The 20,934-nt window shown below is 55.3% G+C and overlaps 1 protein-coding gene across 1 annotated transcript in view; it reads left to right on the top strand.

Moving 5' to 3' along the window:
* LOC132808929 (complement C1r subcomponent-like protein) overlaps positions 1-20,934 on the top strand; it is a gene marked incomplete at its 5' end in the record, with an annotated part of 73,600 nt that overhangs the window by 7,357 nt on the left and 45,309 nt on the right. The window contains 3 exons of the mRNA XM_060822344.1: positions 13,528-13,680; positions 15,630-15,760; positions 19,316-19,412. Coding sequence (XP_060678327.1) covers positions 13,528-13,680; positions 15,630-15,760; positions 19,316-19,412 — 381 coding nt within the window. The remainder of the gene's footprint in view (positions 1-13,527; positions 13,681-15,629; positions 15,761-19,315; positions 19,413-20,934) is intronic.

Genomic DNA, 20,934 nt, shown 5'->3' with positions numbered 1-20,934 from the left:
CTGTCCCCACCAGTACTGTACCCCAGTGTTATACAGGGACAGACCTGTCCCCCACCAGTACTGTACCCCAGTGTTACACAGTGACAGACCTGTCCCCCACCAGTACTGTACCCCAGTGTTATACAGGGACAGACCTGTCCCCACCAGTACTGTACCCCAGTGTTATACAGGGACAGACCTGTCCCCACCAGTACTGTACCCCAGTGTTACACAGTGACAGACCTGTCCCCCACCAGTACTGTACCCCAGTGTTATACAGGGACAGACCTGTCCCCACCAGTACTGTACCCCAGTGTTACACAGTGACAGACCTGTCCCCACCAGTACTGTACCCCAGTGTTATACAGGGACAGACCTGTCCCCCACCAGTACTGTACCCCAGTGTTATACAGTGACAGACCTGTCCCAACCAGTACTGTACCCCAGTGTTATACAGGGTCAGATCCGTCCCCACCAGTACTGTACCCCAGTGTTATACAGTGACAGACCTGTCCCCACCAGTACTGTACCCCAGTGTTATACAGGGACAGACCTGTCCCCACCAGTACTGTACCCCAGTGTTAAACAGGGACAGACCTGTCCCCACCAGTACTGTACCCAGTGTTACACAGTGACAGACCTGTCCCCACCAGTACTGTACCCCAGTGTTACACAGTGACAGACCTGTCCCCACCAGTACTGTACCCCAGTGTTATACAGTGACAGACCCGTCCCCACCAGTACTGTACCCCAGTGTTACACAGTGACAGACCTGTCCCCACCAGTACTGTACCCCAGTGTTATACAGTGACAGACCCGTCCCCACCAGTACTGTACCCCAGTGTTACACAGTGACAGACCTGTCCCCACCAGTACTGTACCCCAGTGTTACACAGTGACAGACCTGTCCCCCACCAGTACTGTACCCCAGTGTTATACAGTGACAGACCTGTCCCCCCCAGCACTGTACCCCAGTGTTATACAGGGACAGACCTGTCCCCACCTGTACTGTACCCCAGTGTTATACAGGGACAGACCTGTCCCCACCAGTACTGTACCCCAGTGTTATACAGTGACAGATCTGTCCCCACCAGTACTGTACCCCAGTGTTATACAGTGACAGACCTGTCCCAACCAGTACTGTACCCCAGTGTTATACAGGGACAGACCTGTCCCCACCAGTACTGTACCCCAGTGTTATACAGGGACAGACCTGTCCCCCACCAGTACTGTACCCCAGTGTTATACAGTGACAGATCTGTCCCCACCAGTACTGTACCCCAGTGTTATACAGGGACAGACCTGTCCCCCACCAGTACTGTACCCCAGTGTTATACAGTGACAGATCTGTCCCAACCAGTACTGTACCCCAGTGTTATACAGGGACAGACCTGTCCCCACCAGTACTGTACCCCAGTGTTATACAGTGACAGACATGTCCCCACCAGTACTGTACCCCAGTGTTATACAGGGACAGACCTGTCCCCACCAGTACTGTACCCCAGTGTTATACAGGGACAGACCTGTCCCCACCAGTACTGTACCCCAGTGTTATACAGGGACACACCTGTCCCCACCAGTACTGTACCCCAGTGTTATATAGTGACAGTCCTGTCCCCACCAGTACCGTACCCCAGTGTTATACAGGGACAAACCTGTCCCCACCAGTACTGTACCCCAGTGTTATACAGTGACAGTCCTGTCCCCACCAGTACCGTACCCCAGTGTGATACAGGGACAAACCTGTCCCCACCAGTACTGTACCCCAGTGTTATACAGGGACAGATCTGTCCCCACCAGTACTGTACCCCAGTGTTATACAGTGACAGACCTGTCCCCACCAGTACTGTACCCCAGTGTTATACAGTGACAGATATGTCCCCACCAGTACTGTACCCCAGTGTTATACAGGGACAGATCTGTCCCCACCAGTACTGTACCCCAGTGTTATACAGTGACAGACCTTTCCCCACCAGTACTGTACCCCAGTGTTATACAGTGACAGACGTGTTCCCACCAGTACTGTACCCCAGTGTTATACAGGGACAGACCTGTCCCCCACCAGCACTGAACCCCAGTGTTATACAGGGACAGATCTGTCCCCACCAGTACTGTACCCCAGTGTTATACAGTGACAGACCTTTCCCCACCAGTACTGTACCCCAGTGTTATACAGTGACAGACGTGTTCCCACCAGTACTGTACCCCAGTGTTATACAGGGACAGACCTGTCCCCCACCAGCACTGAACCCCAGTGTTATACAGTGACAGACGTGTCCCCACCAGTACTGTACCCAGTGTTATACAGTGACAGACCTGTCCCCCCCAGTACTGTACCCCAGTGTTATACAGGGACAGACCTGTCCCCCCCAGTACTGTACCCCAGTGTTATACAGGGACAGACCTGTCCCCCACCAGTACTGTACCCCAGTGTTATACAGTGACAGATCTGTCCCAACCAGTACTGTACCCCAGTGTTATACAGGGACAGACCTGTCCCCACCAGTACTGTACCCCAGTGTTATACAGTGACAGACATGTCCCCACCAGTACTGTACCCCAGTGTTATACAGGGACAGACCTGTCCCCCACCAGTACTGTACCCCAGTGTTATACAGGGACAGACCTGTCCCCACCAGTACTGTACCCCAGTGTTATACAGGGACACACCTGTCCCCACCAGTACTGTACCCCAGTGTTATATAGTGACAGTCCTGTCCCCACCAGTACCGTACCCCAGTGTTATACAGGGACAAACCTGTCCCCACCAGTACTGTACCCCAGTGTTATACAGTGACAGTCCTGTCCCCACCAGTACCGTACCCCAGTGTGATACAGGGACAAACCTGTCCCCACCAGTACTGTACCCCAGTGTTATACAGGGACAGATCTGTCCCCACCAGTACTGTACCCCAGTGTTATACAGTGACAGACCTGTCCCCACCAGTACTGTACCCCAGTGTTATACAGTGACAGATATGTCCCCACCAGTACTGTACCCCAGTGTTATACAGGGACAGATCTGTCCCCACCAGTACTGTACCCCAGTGTTATACAGTGACAGACCTTTCCCCACCAGTACTGTACCCCAGTGTTATACAGTGACAGACGTGTTCCCACCAGTACTGTACCCCAGTGTTATACAGGGACAGACCTGTCCCCCACCAGCACTGAACCCCAGTGTTATACAGTGACAGACGTGTCCCCACCAGTACTGTACCCCAGTGTTATACAGTGACAGACCTGTCCCCCCCAGTACTGTACCCCAGTGTTATACAGGGACAGACCTGTCCCCCCCAGTACTGTACCCCAGTGTTATACAGGGACAGACCTGTCCCCCACCAGTACTGTACCCCAGTGTTATACAGTGACAGACCTGTCCCCACCAGTACTGTACCCCAGTGTTATACAGGGACAGACCTGTCCCCACCAGTACTGTACCCCAGTGTTATACACTGACAGACCTGTCCCCACCAGTACTGTACCCCAGTGTTATACAGTGACAGACCTGTCCCCACCAGTACTGTACCCCAGTGTTATACAGTGACATACCTGTCCCCACCAGTACTGTACCCCAGTGTTATACAGGGACAGACCTGTCCCCACCAGTACTGTACCCCAGTGTTATACAGGGACACACCTGTCCCCACCAGTAGTGTACCCCAGTGTTATACAGGGACAGACCTGCCCCCACCAGTACTGTACCCCAGTGTTATACAGTGACAGACCTGTCCCCACCAGTAGTGTACCCCAGTGTTATACAGGGACAGACCTGCCCCCACCAGTACTGTACCCCAGTGTTATACAGTGACAGACCTGTCCCCACCAGTACTGTACCCCAGTGTTATACAGTGACATACCTGTCCCCACCAGTACTGTACCCCAGTGTTATACAGGGACAGACCTGTCCCCCACCAGTACTGTACCCCAGTGTTATACAGTGACAGATATGTCCCCACCAGTACTGTACCCCAGTGTTATACAGGGACAGATCTGTCCCCACCAGTACTGTACCCCAGTGTTATACAGTGACAGACCTTTCCCCACCAGTACTGTACCCCAGTGTTATACAGTGACAGACGTGTTCCCACCAGTACTGTACCCCAGTGTTATACAGGGACAGACCTGTCCCCCACCAGCACTGAACCCCAGTGTTATACAGTGACAGACGTGTCCCCACCAGTACTGTACCCCAGTGTTATACAGTGACAGACCTGTCCCCCCCAGTACTGTACCCCAGTGTTATACAGGGACAGACCTGTCCCCCCCAGTACTGTACCCCAGTGTTATACAGGGACAGACCTGTCCCCCACCAGTACTGTACCCCAGTGTTATACAGTGACAGACCTGTCCCCACCAGTACTGTACCCCAGTGTTATACAGGGACAGACCTGTCCCCACCAGTACTGTACCCCAGTGTTATACACTGACAGACCTGTCCCCACCAGTACTGTACCCCAGTGTTATACAGTGACAGACCTGTCCCCACCAGTACTGTACCCCAGTGTTATACAGTGACATACCTGTCCCCACCAGTACTGTACCCCAGTGTTATACAGGGACAGACCTGTCCCCCACCAGTACTGTACCCCAGTGTTATACAGTGACAGACCTGTCCCCACCAGTAGTGTACCCCAGTGTTATACAGGGACAGACCTGCCCCCACCAGTACTGTACCCCAGTGTTATACAGTGACAGACCTGTCCCCACCAGTACTGTACCCCAGTGTTATACAGTGACAGACCTGTCCCCACCAGTACTGTACCCCAGTGTTATACAGGGACAGACCTGTCCCCCATCAGTACTGTCCCCAGTGTTATACAGGGACAGATATGTCCCCACCAGTACTGTACCCCAGTGTTATACAGGGACAGACCTTTCCCCACCAGTACTGTACCCCAGTGTTATACAGGGACAGACCTGTCACCACCAGTACTGTACCCCAGTGTTATACAGTGACAGACCTGTCCCCACCAGTACTGTACCCCAGTGTTATACAGTGACAGACCTGTCCCCCACCAGTACTGTACCCCAGTGTTATACAGGGACAGAACGTCCCCACCAGTACTGTACCCCAGTGTTATACAGGGACAGACCTGTCCCCACCAGTACTGTACCCCAGTGTTATACAGTGACAGACCTGTCCCCACCAGTACTGTACCCCAGTGTTATACAGGGACAGTCCTGTCCCCACCAGTACTGTACCCCAGTGTTATACAGGGACAGACCTTTCCCCACCAGTACTGTACCCCAGTGTTATACAGGGACAGACCTGTCCCCACCAGTACTGTACCCCAGTGTTATACAGTGACAGACCCGTCCCCACCAGTACTGTACCCCAGTGTTATACAGGGACAGACCCGTCCCCACCAGTACTGTACCCCAGTGTTATACAGGGACAGACCTGTCCCCACCAGTACTGTACCCCAGTGTTATACAGGGACAGACCTGTCCCCACCTGTACTGTACCCCAGTGTTATACAGGGACAGACCTGTCCCCCATCAGTACTGTCCCCCAGTGTTATACAGGGACAGATATGTCCCCACCAGTACTGTACCCCAGTGTTATACAGGGACAGACCTGTCACCACCAGTACTGTACCCCAGTGTTATACAGTGACAGACCTGTCACCACCAGTACAGTAACCCAGTGTTATACAGTGACAGACCTGTCCCCACCAGTACTGTACCCCAGTGTTATACAGTGACAGTCCTGTCCCCCACCAGTACTGTACCCCAGTGTTATACAGGGACAGACCTGTCCCCACCAGTACTGTACCCCAGTGTTATACAGGGACAGACCTGTCCCCACCAGTACTGTACCCCAGTGTTATACAGGGACAGACCTTTCCCCACCAGTACTGTACCCCAGTGTTATACAGGGACAGACCTGTCCCCACCAGTACTGTACCCCAGTGTTATACAGTGACAGACCCGTCCCCACCAGTACTGTACCCCAGTGTTATACAGGGACAGACCCGTCCCCACCAGTACTGTACCCCAGTGTTATACAGGGACAGACCTGTCCCCACCAGTACTGTACCCCAGTGTTATACAGGGACAGACCTGTCCCCACCTGTACTGTACCCCAGTGTTATACACTGACAGACCTGTCCCCACCAGTACTGTACCCCAGTGTTATACAGTGACAGACCTGTCCCCACCAGTACTGTACCCCAGTGTTATACAGGGACAGACCTGTCCCCCATCAGTACTGTCCCCCAGTGTTATACAGGGACAGATATGTCCCCACCAGTACTGTACCCCAGTGTTATACAGGGACAGACCTGTCACCACCAGTACTGTACCCCAGTGTTATACAGTGACAGACCTGTCCCCACCAGTACTGTACCCCAGTGTTATACAGTGACAGACCTGTCCCCCACCAGTACTGTACCCCAGTGTTATACAGGGACAGACCTGTCCCCACCAGTACTGTACCCCAGTGTTATACAGGGACAGACCTGTCCCCACCAGTACTGTACCCCAGTGTTATACAGTGACAGACCTGTCCCCACCAGTACTGTACCCCAGTGTTATACAGGGACAGTCCTGTCCCCACCAGTACTGTACCCCAGTGTTATACAGGGACAGACCTTTCCCCACCAGTACTGTACCCCAGTGTTATACAGGGACAGACCCGTCCCCACCAGTACTGTACCCCAGTGTTATACAGTGACAGACCCGTCCCCACCAGTACTGTACCCCAGTGGTATACAGGGACAGACCTGTCTCCCCCAGTACTGTACCCCAGTGTTATACAGGGACAGATCTGTCCCCACCAGTACTGTACCCCAGTGTTATACAGGGACAGACCTGTCCCCACCAGTACTGTACCCCAGTGTTATACAGGGACAGACCTGCCCCCATCAGTACTGTCCCCCAGTGTTATACAGGGACAGATATGTCCCCACCAGTACTGTACCCCAGTGTTATACAGGGACAGACCTGTCACCACCAGTACTGTACCCCAGTGTTATACAGTGACAGACCTGTCACCACCAGTACTGTACCCCAGTGTTATACAGTGACAGACCTGTCCCCACCAGTACTGTACCCCAGTGTTATACAGTGACAGTCCTGTCCCCCACCAGTACTGTACCCCAGTGTTATACAGGGACAGACCTGTCCCCACCAGTACTGTACCCCAGTGTTATACAGGGACAGACCTGTCCCCACCAGTACTGTACCCCAGTGTTATACAGTGACAGACCTGTCCCCACCGGTACTGTACCCCAGTGTTATACAGGGACAGTCCTGTCCCCACCAGTACTGTACCCCAGTGTTATACAGTGACAGACCTGTCCCCACCAGTACTGTACCCCAGTGTTATACAGGGACAGTCCTGTCCCCACCAGTACTGTACCCCAGTGTTATACAGGGACAGACCTTTCCCCACCAGTACTGTACCCCAGTGTTATACAGGGACAGACCCGTCCCCACCAGTACTGTACCCCAGTGTTATACAGTGACAGACCCGTCCCCACCAGTACTGTACCCCAGTGGTATACAGGGACAGACCTGTCTCCCCCAGTACTGTACCCCAGTGTTATACAGGGACAGATCTGTCCCCACCAGTACTGTACCCCAGTGTTATACAGTGACAGACCTGTCCCCACCAGTAGTGTACCCCAGTGTTATACAGGGACAGACCTGCCCCCATCAGTACTGTCCCCCAGTGTTATACAGGGACAGATATGTCCCCACCAGTACTGTACCCCAGTGTTATACAGGGACAGACCTGTCACCACCAGTACTGTACCCCAGTGTTATACAGTGACAGACCTGTCACCACCAGTACTGTACCCCAGTGTTATACAGTGACAGTCCTGTCCCCCACCAGTACTGTACCCCAGTGTTATACAGGGACAGACCTGTCCCCACCAGTACTGTACCCCAGTGTTATACAGGGACAGACCTGTCCCCACCAGTACTGTACCCCAGTGTTATACAGGGACAGACCTTTCCCCACCAGTACTGTACCCCAGTGTTATACAGGGACAGACCTGTCCCCACCAGTACTGTACCCCAGTGTTATACAGTGACAGACCCGTCCCCACCAGTACTGTACCCCAGTGTTATACAGGGACAGACCCGTCCCCACCAGTACTGTACCCCAGTGTTATACAGGGACAGACCTGTCCCCACCAGTACTGTACCCCAGTGTTATACAGGGACAGACCTGTCCCCACCTGTACTGTACCCCAGTGTTATACACTGACAGACCTGTCCCCACCAGTACTGTACCCCAGTGTTATACAGTGACAGACCTGTCCCCACCAGTACTGTACCCCAGTGTTATACAGGGACAGACCTGTCCCCCATCAGTACTGTCCCCCAGTGTTATACAGGGACAGATATGTCCCCACCAGTACTGTACCCCAGTGTTATACAGGGACAGACCTGTCACCACCAGTACTGTACCCCAGTGTTATACAGTGACAGACCTGTCACCACCAGTACTGTACCCCAGTGTTATACAGTGACAGACCTGTCCCCACCAGTACTGTACCCCAGTGTTATACAGTGACAGACCTGTCCCCCACCAGTACTGTACCCCAGTGTTATACAGGGACAGACCTGTCCCCACCAGTACTGTACCCCAGTGTTATACAGGGACAGACCTGTCCCCACCAGTACTGTACCCCAGTGTTATACAGTGACAGACCTGTCCCCACCAGTACTGTACCCCAGTGTTATACAGGGACAGTCCTGTCCCCACCAGTACTGTACCCCAGTGTTATACAGGGACAGACCTTTCCCCACCAGTACTGTACCCCAGTGTTATACAGGGACAGACCCGTCCCCACCAGTACTGTACCCCAGTGTTATACAGTGACAGACCTGTCCCCACCAGTACTGTACCCCAGTGTTATACAGTGACAGACCTGTCCCCACCAGTACTGTACCCCAGTGTTATACAGGGACAGACCTGTCCCCCATCAGTACTGTCCCCCAGTGTTATACAGGGACAGATATGTCCCCACCAGTACTGTACCCCAGTGTTATACAGGGACAGACCTTTCCCCACCAGTACTGTACCCCAGTGTTATACAGGGACAGACCTGTCACCACCAGTACTGTACCCCAGTGTTATACAGTGACAGACCTGTCCCCACCAGTACTGTACCCAGTGTTATACAGTGACAGACCTGTCCCCCACCAGTACTGTACCCCAGTGTTATACAGGGACAGAACGTCCCCACCAGTACTGTACCCCAGTGTTATACAGGGACAGACCTGTCCCCACCAGTACTGTACCCCAGTGTTATACAGTGACAGACCTGTCCCCACCAGTACTGTACCCCAGTGTTATACAGGGACAGTCCTGTCCCCACCAGTACTGTACCCCAGTGTTATACAGGGACAGACCTTCCCCACCAGTACTGTACCCCAGTGTTATACAGGGACAGACCTGTCCCCACCAGTACTGTACCCCAGTGTTATACAGTGACAGACATGTCCCCACCAGTACTGTACCCCAGTGTTATACAGGGACAGACCCGTCCCCACCAGTACTGTACCCCAGTGTTATACAGGGACAGACCTGTCCCCACCAGTACTGTACCCCAGTGTTATACAGGGACAGACCTGTCCCCACCTGTACTGTACCCCAGTGTTATACAGGGACAGACCTGTCCCCCATCAGTACTGTCCCCCAGTGTTATACAGGGACAGATATGTCCCCACCAGTACTGTACCCCAGTGTTATACAGGGACAGACCTGTCACCACCAGTACTGTACCCCAGTGTTATACAGTGACAGACCTGTCACCACCAGTACTGTACCCCAGTGTTATACAGTGACAGACCTGTCCCCACCAGTACTGTACCCCAGTGTTATACAGTGACAGTCCTGTCCCCCACCAGTACTGTACCCCAGTGTTATACAGGGACAGACCTGTCCCCACCAGTACTGTACCCCAGTGTTATACAGGGACAGACCTGTCCCCACCAGTACTGTACCCCAGTGTTATACAGGGACAGACCTTTCCCCACCAGTACTGTACCCCAGTGTTATACAGGGACAGACCTGTCCCCACCAGTACTGTACCCCAGTGTTATACAGTGACAGACCCGTCCCCACCAGTACTGTACCCCAGTGTTATACAGGGACAGACCCGTCCCCACCAGTACTGTACCCCAGTGTTATACAGGGACAGACCTGTCCCCACCAGTACTGTACCCCAGTGTTATACAGGGACAGACCTGTCCCCACCTGTACTGTACCCCAGTGTTATACACTGACAGACCTGTCCCCACCAGTACTGTACCCCAGTGTTATACAGTGACAGACCTGTCCCCACCAGTACTGTACCCCAGTGTTATACAGGGACAGACCTGTCCCCCATCAGTACTGTCCCCCAGTGTTATACAGGGACAGATATGTCCCCACCAGTACTGTACCCCAGTGTTATACAGGGACAGACCTGTCACCACCAGTACTGTACCCCAGTGTTATACAGTGACAGACCTGTCCCCACCAGTACTGTACCCCAGTGTTATACAGTGACAGACCTGTCCCCCACCAGTACTGTACCCCAGTGTTATACAGGGACAGACCTGTCCCCACCAGTACTGTACCCCAGTGTTATACAGGGACAGACCTGTCCCCACCAGTACTGTACCCCAGTGTTATACAGTGACAGACCTGTCCCCACCAGTACTGTACCCCAGTGTTATACAGGGACAGTCCTGTCCCCACCAGTACTGTACCCCAGTGTTATACAGGGACAGACCTTTCCCCACCAGTACTGTACCCCAGTGTTATACAGGGACAGACCCGTCCCCACCAGTACTGTACCCCAGTGTTATACAGTGACAGACCCGTCCCCACCAGTACTGTACCCCAGTGGTATACAGGGACAGACCTGTCTCCCCCAGTACTGTACCCCAGTGTTATACAGGGACAGATCTGTCCCCACCAGTACTGTACCCCAGTGTTATACAGGGACAGACCTGTCCCCACCAGTACTGTACCCCAGTGTTATACAGGGACAGACCTGCCCCCATCAGTACTGTCCCCCAGTGTTATACAGGGACAGATATGTCCCCACCAGTACTGTACCCCAGTGTTATACAGGGACAGACCTGTCACCACCAGTACTGTACCCCAGTGTTATACAGTGACAGACCTGTCACCACCAGTACTGTACCCCAGTGTTATACAGTGACAGACCTGTCCCCACCAGTACTGTACCCCAGTGTTATACAGTGACAGTCCTGTCCCCCACCAGTACTGTACCCCAGTGTTATACAGGGACAGACCTGTCCCCACCAGTACTGTACCCCAGTGTTATACAGGGACAGACCTGTCCCCACCAGTACTGTACCCCAGTGTTATACAGTGACAGACCTGTCCCCACCAGTACTGTACCCCAGTGTTATACAGGGACAGTCCTGTCCCCACCAGTACTGTACCCCAGTGTTATACAGTGACAGACCTGTCCCCACCAGTACTGTACCCCAGTGTTATACAGGGACAGTCCTGTCCCCACCAGTACTGTACCCCAGTGTTATACAGGGACAGACCTTTCCCCACCAGTACTGTACCCCAGTGTTATACAGGGACAGACCCGTCCCCACCAGTACTGTACCCCAGTGTTATACAGTGACAGACCCGTCCCCACCAGTACTGTACCCCAGTGGTATACAGGGACAGACCTGTCCCCCCCAGTACTGTACCCCAGTGTTATACAGGGACAGATCTGTCCCCACCAGTACTGTACCCCAGTGTTATACAGTGACAGACCTGTCCCCACCAGTAGTGTACCCCAGTGTTATACAGGGACAGACCTGCCCCCATCAGTACTGTCCCCCAGTGTTATACAGGGACAGATATGTCCCCACCAGTACTGTACCCCAGTGTTATACAGGGACAGACCTGTCACCACCAGTACTGTACCCCAGTGTTATACAGTGACAGACCTGTCACCACCAGTACTGTACCCCAGTGTTATACAGTGACAGTCCTGTCCCCCACCAGTACTGTACCCCAGTGTTATACAGGGACAGACCTGTCCCCACCAGTACTGTACCCCAGTGTTATACAGGGACAGACCTGTCCCCACCAGTACTGTACCCCAGTGTTATACAGGGACAGACCTTTCCCCACCAGTACTGTACCCCAGTGTTATACAGGGACAGACCTGTCCCCACCAGTACTGTACCCCAGTGTTATACAGTGACAGACCCGTCCCCACCAGTACTGTACCCCAGTGTTATACAGGGACAGACCCGTCCCCACCAGTACTGTACCCCAGTGTTATACAGGGACAGACCTGTCCCCACCAGTACTGTACCCCAGTGTTATACAGGGACAGACCTGTCCCCACCTGTACTGTACCCCAGTGTTATACACTGACAGACCTGTCCCCACCAGTACTGTACCCCAGTGTTATACAGTGACAGACCTGTCCCCACCAGTACTGTACCCCAGTGTTATACAGGGACAGACCTGTCCCCCATCAGTACTGTCCCCCAGTGTTATACAGGGACAGATATGTCCCCACCAGTACTGTACCCCAGTGTTATACAGGGACAGACCTGTCACCACCAGTACTGTACCCCAGTGTTATACAGTGACAGACCTGTCACCACCAGTACTGTACCCCAGTGTTATACAGTGACAGACCTGTCCCCACCAGTACTGTACCCCAGTGTTATACAGTGACAGACCTGTCCCCCACCAGTACTGTACCCCAGTGTTATACAGGGACAGACCTGTCCCCACCAGTACTGTACCCCAGTGTTATACAGGGACAGACCTGTCCCCACCAGTACTGTACCCCAGTGTTATACAGTGACAGACCTGTCCCCACCAGTACTGTACCCCAGTGTTATACAGGGACAGTCCTGTCCCCACCAGTACTGTACCCCAGTGTTATACAGGGACAGACCTTTCCCCACCAGTACTGTACCCCAGTGTTATACAGGGACAGACCCGTCCCCACCAGTACTGTACCCCAGTGTTATACAGTGACAGACCCGTCCCCACCAGTACTGTACCCCAGTGGTATACAGGGACAGACCTGTCTCCCCCAGTACTGTACCCCAGTGTTATACAGGGACAGACCCGTCCCCAGCAGTACTGTACCCCAGTGTTATACAGGGACAGACCTGTCCCCACCAGTACTGTACCCCAGTGTTATACAGGGACAGACCTGTCCCCACCTGTACTGTACCCCAGTGTTATACAGGGACAGACCTGTCCCCACCAGTACTGTACCACAGTGTTATACAGGGACAGACCTGTCCCCACCAGTACTGTACTCCAGTGTTATACAGGGACAGACCTGTCCCCACCAGTACTGCACCCCAGTGTTATACAGTGACAGACCTGTCCCCACCAGTACTGTACCCCAGTGTTATACAGGGACAGACCTGTCCCCACCTGTACTGTACCCCAGTGTTATACAGTGACAGACCTGTCCCCACCTGTCCTGTACCCTGGTGTTGTTTTGTGTGTGGTGTTTGCTAGCTGGGGTTTTGAGGGTACGATGTGCTGCTTTTTCACACTGTGTGGTGGTCTGTTTCTGTCCTTAACAGAGAACCTCTGCCTTGGAGATCCCAGCCTCGAAACTGGACCTTGCCCCCTCGAACTTCCCCCCTCTCCCTGGAGGACAGACCAGCACCCCCTCTGGAGAATCCCAGTCAGAGGCACACATTTCCCATGTGGGGGTCAGTCTCAACTCAGACCTGGTAACAGCATCGTGTGGGAGAGTGGGAAGGAGAGAGTGTGTGTGGGAGAGACTGAGTGTGAGAGAGTGTGAGAGAGAATGAGCGAGTGTGTGAGAGAGTGTGAGAGAGTGTGAGAGATAGAGTGTGTGATAGAGAGTATGTGATAGAGAGTGTGTGAGAGAGAGTGTGAGAGAGAGTATGTGATAGAGAGAGTGTGAGAGAGAGTATGTGAGAGAGAGTGTCTGAGAGAGAGTGTGAGAGAGTGTGTGAGAGAGTGTGTATGAGAGTGTGTGTGCGAGAGAGAGAGTGTGAGAGAGTGTGTGTGAGAGAGATAGAGTGCGTGAGAGTGTGCAAGAGAGTGTGTGACAGAGTGTGTGTGTGTGTGTGAGAGATAGTGTGTGTGAGAGACTGAGTGTGAGAGAGTGTGAGAGAGAATGAGCGAGTGTGTGAGAGAGTGTGAGAGATAGAGTGCGCGATAGAGAGTATGTGATAGAGAGAGTGTGAGAGAGAGAGTGTGAGAGAGAGTGTCTGAGAGAGAGTGTGAGAGAGTGTGTATGAGAGTGTGTGTGCGAGAGAGAGAGTGTGAGAGAGTGTGTGTGTGAGAGAGTGTGAGAGATAGAGTGCGTGAGAGAGTGTGCAAGAGAGTGTGTGACAGAGTGTGTGTGTGTGAGAGAGGGAGGGAGAGTGTGTATGTGTGAGAGAGAATGTGTGTGTGAGAGAGTGTGTGTGTGAGAGAGAGAGTGTGTGAGAGTGTGTGTGAGAGAGATAGTGTGTGAGAGAGAGAGTGTGTGAGAGTGTGTGTGAGAGAGATAGTGTGTGAGAGAGAGAGTGTGTGAGAGAGTGTGTGTATGTGAGAGTGTGTGTGAGAGAGAGATTGTGAGAGAGAGAAAGAGTGTGTGTGAGAGAGAGTGTGTCTGAGAGAGTGTGTGTGTGTGTGAGAGAGTGTATGTGAGAGATAGGTGTGTCAGAGAAAGTGAGAGTGTGTGTGAGAGAGAGAGTGTGTGAGAAAGTGTGAGAGAGAGTGTGACAGAGAGTGTGAGAGGGAATGAGAGTGTGTGTGCTGAGAGTGCGTGAGAGAGAAAGTGTGAGAGAGAGTGTGTGAGAGAGAGTGTGAGAGAGAGTGTGAAAGAGTGTATGAGAGAGAGTGTGTGAGAGAGAAAATGTGGGTGAGAGAGAGTGCGTGTGTGGGGGATATCTCTGTATGTGTATCTGTGTGTCTGTGTCTCTCTTTCCCTCTCACTGCTCCCTCTCTCTCCATCTCTCTCTCTCCCCCAGTCTCTCTCTCTCTCTGTCTCTTTCTCTGTCTCTTTCTCTCTCTCTCTCTCTCTCTGTCTTTCACTCTCTGTCTTCCTCTCCCTCTCTGTCTCTGTTTTTTTCTCTCTCTCTCTGTCTCCCTCTCTCTCCCTCTCCATCTCTCTCTCTCTCTCTCTCTCTCCCTATATCTCTCTGTCTCTCTTGCCTTCTCCGTCTCTCTCTCTCTCTCTCTCTGTCACTCTCCCTCTTCCTCTCCCTCTTTCTGTGTCTCTCTCTCCATCTCTCCCTCTCTCTCCCTGTCTCTCTCTCTCTGTCCCTCTCTCTCTCTCTCTCTGACTCTCTCTCTCTCCCTGTCCCTCTCACCCTCTCTCTCTGTCTCTCTCTATGTCTCTCTCTCTCTCTCACTCCCTGTCTCACTCCCTGTCTCTCTCTCTCTGTCTCTCTCTCTCTCTGTCTCTCTCTCTCTCTCTCCCTGTCCCTCTCACCCTCTCTCTCTGTCTCTCTCTCTGTCTCTCTCTCTCTCTCTCACTCCCTGTCTCACTCCCTGTCTCTCTCTCTCTGTCTCTCTCTGTCTCTCTCACTCCCTGTCTCACTCCCTGTCTCTCTCTCTCTCTCTGTCTCTCTCTCTCACTCCCTGTGTCTCTCTCTCTCTCTCTCTCTGTCTCTCTCTCTCTCCCTCCCCTTCTCTCTCTCACTGTGCGATGTCTCCTCTGTAGGACGCCCCTGTGGATACCCAGATACCATCCTGTGTCCCAGATCCTGGCAAACTCCCGGATAATCCAAGACACCCACCGTCTGACCCAGTCCATCCCTGTGAGGGGACTCAGGCCGGGGAACACTCAGACAGGTAACGGTGGGAGGGTTGGTGCTGTGCGAGGGTCAGTGCTGTGGGAGGGTCAGTGCTGAGGGAGGGTCGGTGCTGAGGAGGGTCAGTGCTGAGGGAGGGTCAGTGCTTTGGGAGTGGGTGCTGTGGGAGGGTCAGTGCTGAGGGAGGGTAAGTGCTGAGGGAGGGTCAGTGCTGTAGGAGGGTCAGTGCTGAGGGAGGGTCAGTGCTGAGGGAGTGGGTGCTGTGGGAGGGTCAGTGCTGAGGGAGCGGGTGCTGTGGGAGGGTCAGTGCTGAGGGAGTGGGTGCTGTGGGAGGGTCAGTGCTGAGGGAGTGGGTGATGTGGGAGGGTCAGTGCTGACGGAGGGTCAGTGCTGAGGGAGTGGGTGCTGTGGGAGGGTCAGTGCTGAGGGAGTGGGTGATGTGGGAGGGTCAGTGCTGAGGGAGTGGGTGATGTGGGAGGGTCAGTGCTGAGGGAGTGGGTGCTGTGAGAGGGTCAGTGCTGAGGAAGTGGGTGATGTGGGAGGGTCAGTGCTGTGGGAGGGTCAGTGCCAAGGGAGGGTCAGTGCTGAGGGAGTGGGTGCTGAGGGAGCGGGTGCTGAGGGAGGGTCAGTGCTGAGGAAGTGGGTGCTGTGGGAGGGTCAGTGCTGAGGGAGGGTCAGTGCTGAGGGAGCGGGTGCTGTGGGAGGGTCAGTGCTGAGGGTGTGGGTGCTGAGGGAGGTTCAGTGCTGAGGGAGCGGGTGCTGTGGGAGGGTCAGTGCTGTGGGAGGGTCAGTGCTGAGGGAGTGAGTGCTGAGGGAGGGTCAGTGCTGAGGGAGCGTGTGCTGAGGGAGCGTGTGCTGAGGGAGGGGGTGCTGAGGGAGCGGGTGCTGAGGGAGTGGGTGCTGAGGGAGTGGGCGCTGAGGGAGGGTCAGTGCTGAGGGAGTGGGTGCTGTGGGAGGGTCAGTGCTGAGGGAGCGGGTGCTGAGGGAGGGGGTGCTGAGGGAGTGGGTGCTGAGGGAGTGGGTGCTGAGGGAGGGGGTGCTCTGTGTCCAACCTCAGGAAGGAACCGTCGAGGGGGATCGGGGGGGGTGACCCAGTCCCGGCCAGAGGGACGGGAGCGATGCCTGGTGTGTGTGTGTGTGTGTGTGTGTGTGTGCCGTGAAGAGTTTCGGTCAGGCTTCCCCCACCGTTGGGTCCCATTCCCTTCGTTTGGGGCCCTCCCTGTTTCCTGCTGAGTTTATTCAGGGGTTTACGCCCCAGGGTCGCTCCCCAGTGACCACCCTCTCACTTCCCCGAGTCGCCCCCCCACCTAAGGGAAACGGGATTCCCTTCCACCCTCCTTCCAACCGCAACACACGGCCTCACGTTTTCCTGCGTTACCCCCCCCACATTACCGCTTTGCCCTCCTCCCCCCACCTCATTTAACCTGGATATCTCCCCCCTCTCTAGCGGGGGGGCCTGTTTGGGGTCAGACCCCACCCCAACCCGTTATTTGTCTGCGTTGATTCTGTTCACTTTATATTCAGGGTGAGGGGGGGGAGTGTCCATGTGGCTCTGGGGAAGGGGGGTCAGGTGAAGGGTGGGCTGTGGGTAGGCCCGACATTGTCCACTAGGCCTCAGGCCTCATCCTGAAACCCGATCCCTTTATTATTAAACGGCAGACTGCTTCCTGCTCCAACCGGTCCGTCTGGTTTTTAACCCCCCCCGGATTTTGGATCAGGGCCGGGAAATTCCCGGGAAAGGGGGAACCGGGACCTGAGTCACCGTCACCGCTCACCACACGGTGAACATTTCCAGGCCCCGCCGTCCGTACTCACCAATCACACTCTGGCTCCAGGCGGCACCGTCTGGGTGGGGGGCTGTGGGAGGGTCAGTGCCGAGGGAGGGTCAGTGCTGTGGGAGGGTCAGCGCTGTGGGAGTGGGTGGAGTGGGAGGGTCAGTGCTGTGGGAGGGTCAGTGCTGAGGGAGGGTCAGTGCTGAGGGAGTGGGTGCTGAGGGAGTGGGTGCTGTGGGAGTGTCAGAGCTGAGGGAGCGGGTGCTGTGGGAGGGTCAGTGCTGAGGGAGTGGGTGCTGAGGGAGGGTCAGTGCTGTGGGAGGGTCAGTGATGTGGGAGGGTCAATGCTGAGGGAGGGTCAGTGCTGAGGGAGCGGGTGCTGTGGGAGGGTCAGTGTTGTTGGAGTGGGTGCTGAGGGAGGGTCAGTGCTGAGGGAGGGTCAGTGCTGAGGGAGTGGGTGCTGAGGGAGGGTCAGTGCTGAGGGAGTGGGTGCTGTGGGAAGGTCAGTGCTGAGGGAGCGGGTGCTGTGGGAGGGTCAGTGTTGTTGGAGTGGGTGCTGAGGGAGGGTCAGTGCTGAGGGAGGGTCAGTGCTGAGGGAGTGGGTGCTGAGGGAGGGTCAGTGCTGAGGGAGTGGGTGCTGTGGGAAGGTCAATGCTGTGGGAGGGTCAGTGATGTGGGAGGGTCAATGCTGAGGGAGGGTCAGTGCTGAGGGAGTGGGTGCTGAGGGAGGGTCAGTGCTGAGGGAGAGTCAGTGCTGAGGGAGCGGGTGCTGTGGGAGGGTCAGTGTTGTTGGAGTGGGTGCTGAGGGAGGGTCAGTGCTGAGGGAGGGTCAGTGCTGAGGGAGCGGGTGCTGAGGGAGGGTCAGTGCTGAGGGAGGGTCAGTGCTGTGTGAGGGTCAGTGCTGAGGGAGCGGGTGCTGTGGGTGGGTCAGTGCTGAGGGAGCAGGTGCTGTGGGAGGGTCAGTGCTGAGGGAGCGGGTGCTGTGGGAGGGTCAGTGCTGAGGGAGCGGGTGCTGTGGGAGGGTCAGTGCTGAGGGAGCGGGTGCAGTGCGAGGGTCAGTGCTGAGGGAGTGGATGCTGATGGAGGGTCACTGCTGAGGGAGTGGGCGCTGATGGAGGGTCAGTGCTGAGGGAGTGGGTGCTGAGGGAGGGTCAGTGCTGAGGGAGCGGGTGCTGAGGGAGGGTCAGTGCTGAGGGAGCGGGTGCTGTGGGAGGGTCAGTGCTGAGGGAGCGGGTGCTGTGGGAGGGTCAGTGCTGAGGGAGTGGGTGCTGAGGGAGGGTCAGTGCTGAGGGAGGGTCAGTGCTGTGGGAGGGTCAGTGCTGAGGGAGGGTCAGTGATGTGGGAGGCTCAATGCTGAGGGAGGGTCAGTGCTGAGGGAGAGTCAGTGCTGAGGGAGGGTCAGTGCTGAGGGAGTGGGTGCTGAGGGAGGGTCAGTGCTGAGGGAGGGTCAGTGCTGAGGGAGCGGGTGCTGAGGGAGGGTCAGTGCTGAGGGAGGGTCAGTGCTGAGGGAGTGGGTGCTGAGGGAGGGTCAGTGCTGAGGGAGGGTCAGTGCTGAGGGAGCGGGTGCTGTGGGAGGGTCAGTGTTGTTGGAGTGGGTGCTGTGGGAGGGTCAGTGCTGAGGGAGGGTCAGTGCTGAGGGAGCGGGAGCTGAGGGAGGGTCAGTGTTGAGGGGGGGTCAGTGCTGAGGGAGGGTCAGTGTTGAGGGAGCGGGAGCTGAGGGAGGGTCAGTGTTGAGGGGGGGTCAGTGCTGAGGGAGGGTCAGTGCTGAGGTGTATGGAGGATTAATCCTATTATGTGTTCCTCCCTGACCCACCTCCCTCCAGCCGCTCTGTGACGGATGAATCCTGCAGGAAACCCACTGCATGTTGCTCCCCTGGTGCCTCTGTCCCGCGGGTCAGTCCACCCTCTGGCCCCACTACGGTCAGTATCTGGGAGATTACCCCCTCCTTCCCCACCCCCCAGGGCCTGCTGTTCACACCCAGTTGGAGGGGGGTGGTGCGAGGGGGTGGGAGTGAACTTCTGTCTGTGTCTCCTGAGGTCTACAGAGAGAGAGAGTGTGTGTGTGACAGGGAGAGAGAGAGGTAGAGTGGGAGGGAGAGAATGAGGCAGTGGGCTGGGAGGAGAGAGAGAGAGTGTGTGTGACAGGGAGAGAGAGAGAGGGAGAGTGGGAGGGAGAGAATGAGGCAGTGGGCTGGGAGGAGAGAGAGAGAGAGAGTGTGTGTGTGACAGGGAGAGAGAGAGGGAGAGTGGGAGGGAGAGAATGAGGCAGTGGGCTGGGAGGAGAGAGAGAGAGAGAGTGTGTGTGTGACAGGGAGAGAGAGAGGGAGAGTGGGAGGGAGAGAATGAGACAGTGGGCTGGGAGGAGAGAGAGAGAGAGAGTGTGTGTGTGACAGGGAGAGAGAGAGGGAGAGTGGGAGGGAGAGAATGAGGCAGTGGGCTGGGAGGAGAGAGAGAGAGAGTGTGTGTGTGTGACAGGGAGAGAGAGAGGGAGAGTGGGAGGGAGAGAATGAGGCAGTGGGCTGGGAGGAGAGAGAGAGAGAGTGTGTGTGTGACAGGGAGAGAGAGAGGGAGAGTGGGAGGGAGAGAATGAGACAGTGGGCTGGGAGGAGAGAGAGAGAGTGTGTGTGACAGGGAGAGAGAGAGAGGGAGAGTGGGAGGGAGAGAATGAGACAGTGGGCTGGGAGGAGAGAGAGAGAGAGAGTGTGTGTGTGACAGGGAGAGTGGGAGGGAGAGAATGAGAGTGGGCTGGGAGGGGAGAGAGAGAGGGAGAGAGAGAGTGAGAGGGAGAGGGAGGGAGGGGAGAGAGAGACAGGGAGACAGAGAGAGAGAGAGAGAAAGATTGTGAGAGATGGAGGGAGTGAGTGAGAGGGAAGGAGAGAGGGAGGCAGATAGAGGGAGGGAGACAGAGAGAGAAGGAGGGACTGCGAGAGGGAGAGAGAGAGAGATGGAGGGAGAGAGTGAGAGGGAAAAGGAGGGAGAGAGAGAGGGGGAGGGAGACAGAGAGAGTGAGACAGAGAGGGTGAGGGAGTGAGTGAGACAGAGGGAGACAGAAAGAGAGAGAGAGAGAGAGAGAGAGACAGGGAGAGGAAGGGAGAGAGATGGGGAGAGAGTCAAAGAGAGTAAGAGAGAGTGAGTGAGACAGAGAGAGAGAGACAGAGAGAGGGACCAGGCTAGGGAAAGAGTGAGAGAGAGGGAAGGAGACAGAGAGGAGGAGGGTGAGAGAGAGAGAGAGGGAGGGAGGGAGTGAGAGAGGGAGAGGGAGACAAAGAGAGGGAGGGAACGAGTGAGGCGAGGAGGGAGAAAACTTGAGACAGAGAGGGAGACAGAGAGAGAGACAGAGAGAGAGACAGAGAGAGAGACAATGAGACGGAGTGAGAGAGAGAGGAGGCTGAGAGTGAGAGAGGGAAGGAGAGACAGAGAGGGGGAGAGAGAGGGATGGGGA

Source organism: Hemiscyllium ocellatum (assembly GCF_020745735.1).
Source record: "Hemiscyllium ocellatum isolate sHemOce1 chromosome X unlocalized genomic scaffold, sHemOce1.pat.X.cur. SUPER_X_unloc_10, whole genome shotgun sequence".
Classification (NCBI taxonomy): Eukaryota; Metazoa; Chordata; class Chondrichthyes; order Orectolobiformes; family Hemiscylliidae; genus Hemiscyllium; species Hemiscyllium ocellatum.
This window is presented reverse-complemented; position numbering and strand designations above follow the sequence as displayed.